Below are 12,944 nucleotides of genomic sequence, written 5' to 3' on the forward strand. Positions count from 1 at the left end.
TTTCAGGCAAATGTTCATTAATGCGTTTATATTTCATAATATTTGGACAGCTTCATTCTGGCATTTTCTTACTCGAGTAACTTTCTGTTTTCTGCAGTTAATCTATGTAAATTAAAGTATATATCAGTCTTATATAGGCACATAAGACGAGATCTAGAAAGCTGGAGCCCAAAGAGTCACCTTCTGATGCTCTGCCGGGAACCAGTGACACAGTTAGCATCTAACTTCTTTTGACTGAATCCATCCACCCCAGGTTTCTTCTACTTCAAGGGCTCAGACACACCACCTCTGAGGCTTTCTCTATGTCCGCCATGGTGTCTGAACACTCCCAGACTTATCCCTAGCTTAGAAGTCAGAACCAGCTGGATGTTTTTGCAGTGACTTATCCTCGTCTGGGCTTCCCCAGTGGCTCATGGTAAAGAACTTGCCTGCCAATGCAGGAGACACAAGATACGTGGGTTTAATCCCTGGGTCAGGAAGATCCCCTGGAGGAGGGCAGGGCAACCCACTCCAGTATTCTTGTCTGGAGAATCCCCATGGACAGAGGAGCCTGTTGGGCTAGTCCATGGGGGCGCAAAGAGTCAGACACGACTGAAATGACCCAGCACACAGTACATCGTCATCTGTCGGGAGAAGTCTCACCCCTAGAGACACACGAGGCAGGCCAGGCACTCAGATCAGCCAGACTGCCTCCAACCCAGCCCAGCAGATGGGCACAGGCACACAGCTTTTCAGAGGAAGAAATGTGAGTTTCTCCGCACAGAGAGAGCACACTCGGGGGTCGTGGGTGGGGGGGCAGGGCATGGCCATGTATGATTGATACCATACACCATGTTGATGAAACAGGACCTCAAGTTAAAAGCATAATTTTAAAAGAAGACTTTTGCTTTCAAAATGTGTCCTACCAAGTATATGTAATTGTTGCATTGGGCTTCCCTGGTGGCTCAGAGGGCAAAGAATCTGCCTGCAATGAGAGAGACCAGGGTTCGATCCCTGGGTCGGGAAGACTTCCTGGAAAAGAGAATGGCTACCCACTCTGGTATTCTTGCCTGGAGAATTCCACGGACAGAGGAGGCTGGTGGGCTACAGTCCATGGGGTCACAGGGGGTCGGACACAATAGCACCCAAGGCATATGCATATATATATTCCACATAAATACCCTGGCTCTCCCTACTGCTGGCTCCGTCCCTGCCTGGCTCCCCCGCTAGGTGTCCTCTGGATGGGAGGCTGGAGTGGGTCTGCCCTGCGGTCACCATGGCAACAGGACACATTCACACTGAGTTTGGGGATTCTGGCTTTTGCTGCCCAACTCAGTAGCCAAAACACACACCACAGCAGGCAGATTTTTTTCAAGAGTCTGTCTGTTCCCAGCCTTCCTTTCAGGGTCAAGAACAGTTGTTTACTTCGGGCACATGGCCTTATCTGGAACAAGCAGCTACATTCTAATCCGCAACCCATCAAGCTGATTGAAATGTGCACCTCACCTCCAGCATCAGCTGGGTGAATTCTTCATTACTGAGGAACGAAGGCTTCCAGTCCGGCTGAATGTCACAGACTTCCGTTTGCGCTGAGACTTCTAAAAAAAGAACACAAACAAGCTTTTAGATGAAAAGACACCTAGAAACCAGAATTAAGAAATGACACACGTGTTATTTTTATGCAATTTCGTAGAAATGTGTAGTTTAATAAAAGAAGCTGATATAAGGACATATGCTACTCTGATTTCCATGGATGGGGTACATTGGAGATAATGGACTCTTGCTGTTTTCTCCTTTTGACCTTTAATGAGGTCTCTGGAAAGAGAGCACCCCACCCTCTGCATTGGGTGTAGTGCCTGTGATTAGCACATGGCACCTTGCTCTTGAATGTCTCCATGACAAAGCCCATCATCAGCGGCTGGAGTTTGGTAGTTGCCACCTGGGTTTTCCTGGTGGCTCAGTTGGTAAAGAATCCACCTGTAAAAAAAAAAAAAAAAAAGAATCCACCTGCAGGGCAGGAGACAGGGGTTCCATCCCGGAGTGGAGAAGATCCCCGAGAGAAGGAAAAGGGCAACCCACTCTGGTTATCAAGGCAACAGGAACAAGGACAGGGGTGGAGGGGCATGTCCTTAAGCTGCTTCTTCATGCTCAAGGCAAAACAAAATACTTTAGCAAGCTGGGATTTTTAAAATTCCAGAAACATCTTAGGGAACGAAGTTCCTAACCTACTGCGTTTGTGCAGATTGCAATGTATGTTTCAGCATTTCCAGTTACTGAAGTATAATTCGTTATACAAATACATGCTGCTTATTAGTTGCTTTGAAGGCCAGAATTTATTTTTCCTAAAACTTTCTGGGGTTAATCTGTACTTTGCCCGTTTCAAGTAACTACCTTGTTTGCAGGACATTATTCGTATTTGTAAATCTAATAGTCACTGGTCTACACAGGACTCTGTAAAGACTCTAGTTTTCCTGCCCTTTTGTGTTTTTTTTTTCCCTTTATAATAGTTGATTGACATTGTTTTTTTTTTCCTATTCATGATTTAGAAGAATTTCTTTCTGCTTTACAACTTGGCAATTTTGTGTAAATTCTTAGCATTTCTGTCAAGTTTGGGAAAACACCAATCAAGTTTCTGTCCTAGAAGAACTGTAAAATTTCAGGGCATTTCACCTTTTTTGTTGTTGTTGTTCACTGACTAACCTACAATGCTCTTGCTTTGTTTTTTAATTTTTATATAATTTTTTAAAGTTTTTTTTAATGTGGACCATTTTTAAAGTCTTTACTGAATTTGTTACAATATTACTTCTGTTTATGTTTTTGTTTTTTGATTATAAGGTGTGTAGGATCTTAGCTCCCCGACCAGGGATGGACCTCACACCCACTGCATTGGAAGCGAATGTCTTAACCACTGGACTACCAGGGAAGTCCCTAATTTTTATACAATTTTTAAAGGTTACTTTCCACTTGCAGTTATTTTAAAATATTGGCTATATTCCACACGTTGTACAACACATCCTTGAGCCTACCCTACACCCAACAGTTTGTACCTCTCACACCTCCACCCCTATATTGTCTGCCCCATCACTGCTAACCACTAGTTTGGTCTCCACATCTGTGAGCCTGCTTCTTTCTTGTTATTTTCACTAGTTTGTTGTATTTTTTAAGACTCTCTATATGAGTGATATCATACAGTATTTGTCTTTCTCCATCTGAATTATTTCACTTAGCATAATGCCCTCCAAGTCCATCGATATCGCTGTGTGCTAACTCGCTTCAATACTGTCCGACTCTTTGCAGCCTTATGGACTGTATGTAGCCTGCCAGGATCCTCTGTCCATGGGATTCTCCAGGCAAGAATACTAGAGTGGGTTGCCATGCCCTCAGCCACAGGATATTCCCGACCCAGGGCTTGAACCCACATCTCCTACATCTCCTGCATTGGCAGGTGGGTTCTTTACCACTAGCACCACCTGGGAAGCCCCCATATTGCTGCAAGTGATATTAGTTCATTCTTTTTTATGGCTAAGTAATCACCTGCTGTGTATATGTACCACATGTTCTTTATTCATTCATCTGTCGATGAACACTTAGGTAGTTTCCAGGGATTCTAGCCCCCTGACCAGGGATTAAACCTGAACCTCCTGCATTAGAAGGCAAAGTCTTAACCACTGGACTGCCAGGGAAATCAGTGTTATAATCAAATCTCTGATTTTTCTCTGAGATGGCAGAGGAATAGAATGGGAAGATCACTTTCACAATAGAATGGGAAAGACTAGAGATGTCTTCAAGAAATCTCTTCAAGAAAATTAGAGATACCAAGAGAACATTTCATGCAAAGATGGGCACAATAAAGGACAGAAATGATATGGACCTAACAGGAGCAGAAGATATTAAGAACAGGTGGCAAGAACACACAGAAGAACTATACAAAAAAGATCTTCAAGATCCAGATAATCACAATGGTGTGATCACTCACTTAGAGCCAGACATCCTGGAATGTGAAGTAAGTGGGCCCTAGGAAACATCACCACGAACAAAGCTAGTGGAGGTGATGGAATTCCAGTTGAGCTATTTCAAATCCTAAATGATGCTGTGAAAGTGCTGCACTCAATATGTCAGCAAATTTGGAAAACTCATCAGTGGCCACAGGACTGGAAAAGGTTAGTTTTCATTCCAATCCCTAAGAAAGGCAATCCCAAAGAATGCTCAAACTACCACACAATTGCACTCATCTCAAACACTACCAAAGCAATGCTCAAAATTCTCCAAGCCAGGGTTCAACAGTATGTGAACCATGAACTTCCAGATATTCAAACTAGATTTAGAAAAGGCAGAGGAACCAGAGATCAAATTGCCAACATTAGATGAGTCATCGATAAAGCAAGAGTTCCAGAAAAACATCTATTTCTGCTTTATTGACTATGCCAAAACCTTTGATTGTGTGGATCACAATAAATTGCAGAAAATCCTTAAAGATATGGGCATAACAGACCACCTGACCTGCCTCCTGAGAAATCTGTATGCAGGTCAAGAAGCTACAGTTAGATCTGGACATGGAACAACAGACTGGTTCCAAATCAGGAAAGGAGTACGTCAAGGCTGTATAGTGTAACCCTGCTTATTTAACTTATATGCAGAGTACATCATGAGAAATGCCAGGCTGGATGAAGCACAAGCTGGAATCAAGATTGCCGGGAGAAATATCAATAACCTCAGATATGCAGATGACACCACCCTTATGGCAGAAAGCTAAGAAGAACTAAAGAGCCTGTTGATGAAAGTGAAAGAGGAGAGTGAAAAAGTTGGCTTAAAACTCAATATTCAGAAAACTAAGATCATGGCATCTGTTCCCATCACTTCATGGCAAATAGATGGGGAAACAGTGGCAGACTTTATTTTTAGGGGCTCCAAAATCAGTGCAGATGGTGACTGCAGCCATGAAATTAAAAGACACTTGCTGCTTGGAAGAAAAGCTATGATCAACCTAGACAGCATATTAAAAAGCAGAGACATTACTTTCCCAACAAAGGTCCGTCTAGTCAAAGCTATGGTTTTTCCAGTAGTCATGTATGGATATGAGAGTTGGAACATGAAGAAAGCTGAGCACTGAAGAACTGATGCTTTTGAAGTGTGGTGTTGGAGAAGACTCTTGAGAGTCCCTTGGACTGCAAGGAGATGCAACCAGTCAATCCTAAAGGAAATCAGTCCTGAATATTCACTGGAAGGATTGATGCTGAAGCTGAAACTCCAATACTTTGGCCACCTGATGCTAAGAACTGATTCCTTTGAAAAGACCCTGATGCTGGGAAAGATTGAAGGCAAGTGGAGAAGAGGAAAAAAATTTAAAAAATAAAAAGGAGAATGGGGATGACAGAGGATGAGAAGGTTGGATGGCATTACCGATGCAATGGACATGAGTTTGAGTAAGCTCTGAGAGCTGGTGATGGACAGGGAAGCCTGGCATGCTGCAGTCCATTGGGTTGCAAAGAGTCAGATACGACTGAGCGACTGAAGTGACTGAACTGAATTGAGTCTTCACTGGCATTTGATGGGACCAACATTACAAGCTGTAGGTGACTGGGCAGGATGAGCAGAGCAATATGGTCCAAGTGGCTTCTAAATAGCAAGGGAAATACAGCCATATGGGAGCAAGTTTTTAGGGAAGCATTGTAATAACAGTGGAGCCCCCAAAGCCTACCATCATGTAGGCTGTACTTATGCCCTAGAACACCTGCCTTCCAATAGCTCGTGCTCCACAGGAACCAGCAGGACAACATTGGGCTACATATGGTCAAGGAAGAGTCTAGAAAATGGGGCAGAAAGTAGGCTGGTGGGGTAACTATCACCCTGCCCAACAGGGACATGTCTCCTTGCTCTGCTGTCCTCCCTACCCCACCCCCGCCTTCTAAGGCAGACATCTGGAAGGGCAAGGGTGAGGACTGGGATTTGATGTTGGGAGAAGATGCCATCAAGCTAGCTGAGACTCATGCAGGAAGAGGAGAGCACACAGGTCAGCCTGGTCCTGTGGAAGGGACAGACGGCCGTGAAGAAGGCTGCTCGCTACACCCTTCTATTGACATATGTTAGAGGCATCTCTTCTGTAATAGCTCTGGCAACCCACTCCAGTCTTCTTGCCTGGGAAATCTCATGGACAGAGGAGTCTGGTGGGCTACAGTCCACGAGGTCACAAAGAGCTGGACGTGACTTCGTGACTGAGCATGCTCCTGTAACAGATACTGATGACACATTTCCGATGGAGAAACATGGTCAGATGCTTGTTTTGATTTGGAATTACTTCCAGAAGTATGCATTCCAGGGTCAAGGTTTATCTCCCAAACTGAGAAAACAGGGATGCTTGGCAGCTTATAGATGAAAGAGCTAAGTTATTTTAATGACTACCTGCATAGCTCAAGTATCACGTGGTCTCCCTTCAGGATGAAGGCAGAAAGCACACCAAAATCCATAGTTTCTGGGCCCCCCTGGTGGCCCAGTGGTTACAAGTCTGCCTGCCAATGCAGGAGACACGGGTTCAATCCCCGATCCAGGAAGATCTCACATGCCGTGGAGCAATTAAGCCTGTGCACATCAACTACTGGAGAAGGAAATGGCAACCCCTTCCAGTCTCTCTGCCTGGAGAATCCCATGGACAGAGGAGCCTGGTGGGCTATAGTCCATGGTTGCAAGAGTCGGACACGACTTAGCAACTAAACCACCACCACCGCCGCCATATCAACTACTGAGCCCACGTGCCCTAGAGCCTGTGGCCCCCAAGAAGAGAAGCCACTGCAATGAGAAGCCTGCACGCTGCAGTGAAGAGTAGCTCCTGCTCACAACTAGAGGAAGCCCTTGTGCAGCAACGAGGACACAGCACAGTCAACGATAAATTTAGAAAATGTATAAATCCACAGGTCTTAACCCTGACCGCATGCTGACTTCACCCGGGCATCTTTAAAAACATGGATGTTTAGGCCTGACCCAGGGGTGATCTGGCAGAAGGCTCTCCATCCCCACATCAGTCGTGTTTGCCTATCTCTAGGGTATAAATACTCAGACCCTCGCTGGTTTCAAGCTGCCAACATGATATCAGCTGGCTTGCAAAACTCTTAAAAATTTAACAATCATCTTTTGCAAGCTGGTACAAACTGGCCCCAGCTCACAACCTGGGTTCCATCCCTAGACATTCTGATGTGTTAGTCTGTGAGGTGTGACCCAGTAATAAGTATTTTTAAAAGCTTCTTGGGTGATTCTAAGGGGCCACCAGGGGTGACAACTAATAGTCCTAATGGCCACAGTGGGGCTTCCCTGGGGGTCTAGTGGTTAAGAATCCTCCTGCCAATGCAGGGGACACAGCTTCAATCCCCCCTGGTCTGGGAAAATCCTGCATGCCACAGAGCAACTAAGCCCGTGAAGCTCAAGGGCCCTGGAGCCTGTGCTCTGCAACAAGAGAAGCCCTGCCGTGAGCAGCCCACACATCACAACAGAGCATAGCCCCCACTCACTGCCTCCGCAGAAGGACCACGCCGTGCAACAAAGACCCAGCACAACCAAAACGTAAATGAATGAATAAGCAAATTAAAAACATAAATGGCCACACTAATGAATTGCTATAATGTGGCTATGGTGTCTGTATCTAAAAGAGTCCCATACATCACCTGTCGTAGAGAAGCAGTAGGGTTTAATGTTAAAAACTTGGGCTTTGGAGACAGAATAGCCTGGTTTAGATTCTGTGCCTTCCTGGCTGTCTAATGGTAATGACCTAACATCTTTACGTTTCAGTTGCCTCATCTGTGAAATGGTACAAACTCAAAGGGCCACTATGAGGCTCCTATGAGTTATACCCTGGTGAATTACTCTATGGGGCTTCCCTAGTGGCTCAGATTAGGTAAAGAATCTGCCTGCAACGCAGGAGACCAGGGCTCGATTCCTGGGTCAGGAAGATGCCCTGGAGAAGGGGATGGCTACCTACTCCAGTACTCTTGTCTGGAGAACTCTATGGACAGAGGAGCCTGGTGGACTACAGTCCGTAGGGTTGCAAAGAGTTGGACACAACTGAGTGACTGACACTTTTGAAAAGTTACTCTGCGGAGGCCTTAAGCAGCTCCTGCCTGGCTCAGGGTGAGCCCCAAATGAATGCAGACCACGCTCCCGTGAAGATGCCTGCAGAGTTCACAACCATTTGGATTACAAGTAAAGTTATTGCTTGTTTTTTGTTTTTTGCTTTAATCCAGATTTTGGTCCAGCCGCTATATCTCTTCATAAAATCTCTTATGGATTTTCTGTTTTCTTTTGTGTATGGGATAAGGATGAGGGAGTTCTGGGGTTGATTCTGCATTTCAGTGGGTCGTGTGGGGTAGGCCTCAGTCTTATGAAAAAGGTGAGGTGGACACAGGAGCTCCGGGTGGTAGCCGGCTGAATTTCTGCTGACCCATCCTCTCCAGGTTCCAAATTCGACAATTCTGTAATTCCACAGTGGGCAGAGCCCAGCATAAATGTCACACGGATGAACTTGATCCCGGCTGTCCTATTTCTTGGTGACACTGACCTGGTTTGAGTAATTTGCACAAAATATCTTGGTAATCAAACCAACCTGCTCTTTCATTTAGCTAAATCATCAGTTAGGACATATAACCATTCTGCTTACACTATTAGGGGCAATCAAATGCTGCTGCAATACTTTATTCCAATCCCGGCTTGATTGTTCTCCCCCAACTTTTAACAAAAGCAATTAACATGTTCTTTACTCTCCCCTGGGCAACTTTGGGTGGAGGGCGGACAAAAAGGAGGCAATATCATTACTGTCACATTTGTAATAGGTATATACAATTATGACAGGAATAATAAAAGAATAACAAGTATAATGAAACTTTCTAGTGTCCCAGCTGTGCCCTCTCCCATGAAATCATCTTGTCTGGGAAACTGTTCAGTGAAGGAGAAGCCTCATGGCAAGCACAGAAGAACTGTAATTATCTCCTCAATAATCTGACATTTCTGACTTTAATATGCTTGGTTGCTTGGTGTCATGATTAAGGAAAAAAAAAGAATTCTGTTCTACTTGCTTGTTAATAGTTCCTGAATCCTTCCAACTGTTCTTAAAATTTTTGGTACCATCCATAGGCAAGCGGTAGTGCACGGTGGGCAACGCTAGGAGTGAAAACGATTTGCATGTGTGCTAAGTTGTTCTAATCATGTCCAACTCTTTGCAAGTCCGTGGACTGTAGCCCGCCAGGCTCCTCTGTCCATGGGATTCTCCAGGCAAATACTGGAGTGGGTTGTGCTGGACCTCCTCCAGGGGATCTTCCAGACCCAAGGATCAAACTCATGTCTCTTAAATCTCCTGCATTGGCAGGTGGGCTCTTTACCGCTAGCACCACCTGGGAAGACCAAAAGGTAAAAAGGTTGAAGGGGAGTAAAATGAAGAGAGGATACTTTGAGAAAGACGTAAGTTCAAGGATGGATTCAGGTTGTAAATTCATAGAATGGGATACTAGGTACCAAGGGAGAAGAACTAGCCATCGAACTGGAAGAGCATGGAAGAGCTGGAAGAGCTTCATCACACAAACATGATGTTCAGAACATACGATTTCATCTGAATAAGGTTCCAACAGGAAAAAACCCATCTCTGGTATTAGAAGTCAGTCAGAGGGGACTTCCCTGGTGGTCCAGTGGTTAAGAATCTGTCTTGCCAATGCAGTGGACATGGGTTCAATCCCTGCTCCAGGAACTAAGATCTTACAAGCTGCAGGGCGAGTACGCCTGTGCATCACAGTACTGAGCCCAAGAACTGCACCCACCAAAGCCCGTGTGCCTAGAGACTGTGCTCTGCACCAAGAGAAGCCACCACAGCGAGGAGCCTGCACACTGCAACGAAGAGCAGCCCCCGCGCACTGCAAGCAGAGAAAGCCCATGTGCAGCATCAAACCAGCAAAGAAAGAAAGAAAAAGGAAGAGAGGAAGGAAGGAAGGAAGGAAGATAGAAAGAAAGCAGTCAGAGATTATCTTCGGGGAAAGCAGAGTTAAATAGGAGGGGCATCTACAGGGGAAGCTTTTATTTCGTGACCTGGGTGTTGGCTTCCTGGCTGCACTCACTCTGTGATGACTAATTCAACCATACAGTTATGACTGTGTATTTTCTGTATGTGTGTTATACCTTTACAAAGCATCAAAAAGTTTTTTTTTTTTTTTTAAGTGGACTGCTGGCATAACTAGATAATCTTAGGTCAAAGGACAAATTCTGACTCCCTCCCTTTTTCTATATACAAAAGAGTAACTCAAAATGGACAAACTATCTAAATGTTTAATTTATGGCTTATATCTAAATGCTTAAATTATAGCTTAATATTATAAAAGTCTGGCTCCCCTGGTGGTCCAGTGCTTAAGAATCTGCCTGCCGATGCAGGGGACATAGGTTTGATCCCTGGTCCAAGAAGATCCCAAAAGCCATGCAGCAACGAAGCCCAGGGGCCACAACGACTGAGCCTGCGCTCTGAAGCCTGCAGGTCACCAGCTACTGAGCTCAAGTGCAGCAGCTACTGAAGCCTGTGCGCCCCAGAGCCCAGTGCTCCACAACAAGGGAAGTCACCACAAGGAGAAGCCACACGCCGCAACTAGAGCAAGCCCCCACTCGCCACCACTGGGGAGAGTCCACGCACAGCAACAGAGACCCAGTGCAGCAAAAAATAGCAATAAACAAGTATTATAAAACAGAAACTGAAAAGACAACTCACAGAATGAGGGATATATCTGCAAATTACGTATCTGGTAAGGGTCTAGTATCTGGACTGTATGAGGAACTCTTACAACTCAACAGCAGAAACATAAATAACCTGATTAAATATGGGCAAAGGATTTGAACAGACATCCTCAAAAGAAGAGGATACAAATTGCCGTTAAGTCCATGAAAAGCTCAACATCATTGGGTATTAGGGAAATGCAAACCAAAACCACAATGAGATATCACCTCTTACCAACTAGGAAGGCTACAATAAACACACACACACACACACACACACACACACACACACACACACACATACACACCTGTCAACAAGTACTGGTGAGGATGTGGAGACACTGGAACCTTCACACACTGCTGTTGGGAATGTAAAATGGTATAATTGCTATGGAAAAGTTTGGCAGTTTCCCTAAAATTTAAACACCAAGTTAACCATTCAACCTAGCAGTTCCACTCCTAGATACATACCCAAGAGAACTGAAAATATATATCCACTCAAAAAATAAGCACAGGAGTGTACCACAGCAGCATTATTTAATAGCCCCAAATGAAAATGCCCAAATATCTGTCAAAAGATAAACAGATACATGAAATGGTATATCCATACAATAGAATATTATTTGGCCATAAAATGAAATGAAACACAGGTAGTTGCTAACATACAGATGTTAAGTGAAAAAAGCTGGAAACAAAAGACCACATATTGTATGATTCCATGTGCATGGAGTGGGTTTAGTCGCTAGGTTGTGTCCGACCCTTGCAACCTCATAGACTGTAGCTTGCCAGGCTCCTCTGTCCATGAGATTTTCCAGGCAAGAATACTGGAGTGGGTTGGCATGTCCTTCTCCAGGGGATCTTCCCAATCTAAGGATCAAACCTGCATCTCTTGCATCTCCTGCATTGGCAGGCAGATTCTTTACCACTAGTACCACCTGGGAATCCCCAAAGGGTTTCTTTGGGGGACAATACATTTAGATAGTGCTGATGCTTGCACAACCTCATGAAAAGATTGTACTAAAAATCACAGAGCTATAAACTTTAAAGTCGTGAAGTTTATGCTATGTGAGTTACATCTCATTGAAAAAACAGATTTGACATTAAGTCATTTAATTATTTTTGATTACTTTTTTCCATGGTGTTGATCAGAAGGCCAAGGATTTTCAGGGTGGTGGTGGAAATGAATGGAGACATCAGTACAGTTTAAGTCAATGGGAAATTAATACCTGGGCATGGTGCCTGGAGGGCTGAATGAAAAGGACTGCTCTAGACATTTTTAATCAAGATGCTCTCAAAGTTGGTGCCGCCCTGCTTGGGCTGGGTGCTACCTGTGAGTCTGCCCCTCTGGCTGAGAAAGCAATTTGGGCATGTCCTGCCCCAAACCTACTGGAGATGCGGTTTTTCTGGAGGGTAGAGCATGTTGGAAAGAGGAAACCTATGACCAAGGAGGTCTGGTTTGCTGGGGAGAACCAAGCAGGAAGACAAACTTGGAGGAGGAGCCAAGATGGCAGAGGAATAGGATGGGGAGACCACTTTCTCTCCTACAAATTCATCGAAAGAACAATTGAACACTGAGCAAACTTCACAAAACAACTTCTGATCGCTAGCAGAGGACATCAGGCACCCAGAAAAGCAGCCCATTGTCTTCGAAAGGAGGTAGGACAAAATATAAAAGATAAAAAGAGAGACAAAAGAGCTAGGGATGGAGACCCGGCCCGGGAAGGGAGTCTTAATAGAGGAAGTTTCCAAACACCAGGAAACCCTCGCACTGGCGGGTCTGGGGGAAGTTTTCGAACCTAACTGTGAGGAAAAATAAATAAAACCCACTGATTACGTGCCTAAAAGCAACTCCCAGCAGAAAAGTACCCCAGACGCCCGCATCCGCCACCAGCAAGTGGGGGCGGAACTGAGAGGAGCCGGCGGCATTGCTTAGGGTAAGGACCGGCCCGAAGGCCCTGAGAGCAATTGGAGGGAGCTTTCGTGAGATAGCAACTTAAACTGTGGGATAGCAAGAGAGAGAAAATTAACCGGCCCGAACACACTGCCCGCCGTTCGCAGAACAAAGGACTGATCCCTGCCGGAGGCAGGAGGCAGCGGGGAGGGGAAGGGGGCAAACTCAGCCCCTAAGACGGCATCCCCTACCACACTGCGAACAGGCCTCCAGTTTCTAACCAAAGACTTCCTGAGATTCTGGATGGTCGACATCCGCCGGGAGGGTCACGGCTAAACACAAGGCG

The 12,944-nt window shown here is 45.2% G+C and overlaps 1 protein-coding gene across 2 annotated transcripts in view; it reads right to left on the bottom strand.

The window, feature by feature from the left end:
- NPAS2 (neuronal PAS domain protein 2) overlaps window positions 1-12,944 on the bottom strand; it is a 192,723-nt gene that overhangs the window by 74,891 nt on the left and 104,888 nt on the right. For both annotated transcript variants that reach the window (XM_043918575.1, XM_043918574.1), the window contains exon 4: window positions 1,486-1,577. In XM_043918575.1, coding sequence (XP_043774510.1) covers window positions 1,486-1,577 — 92 coding nt within the window. The remainder of the gene's footprint in view (window positions 1-1,485; window positions 1,578-12,944) is intronic.

The sequence above is a fragment of the Cervus elaphus genome, chromosome 11, assembly GCF_910594005.1.
Source record: "Cervus elaphus chromosome 11, mCerEla1.1, whole genome shotgun sequence".
Classification (NCBI taxonomy): domain Eukaryota; kingdom Metazoa; phylum Chordata; class Mammalia; order Artiodactyla; family Cervidae; genus Cervus; species Cervus elaphus.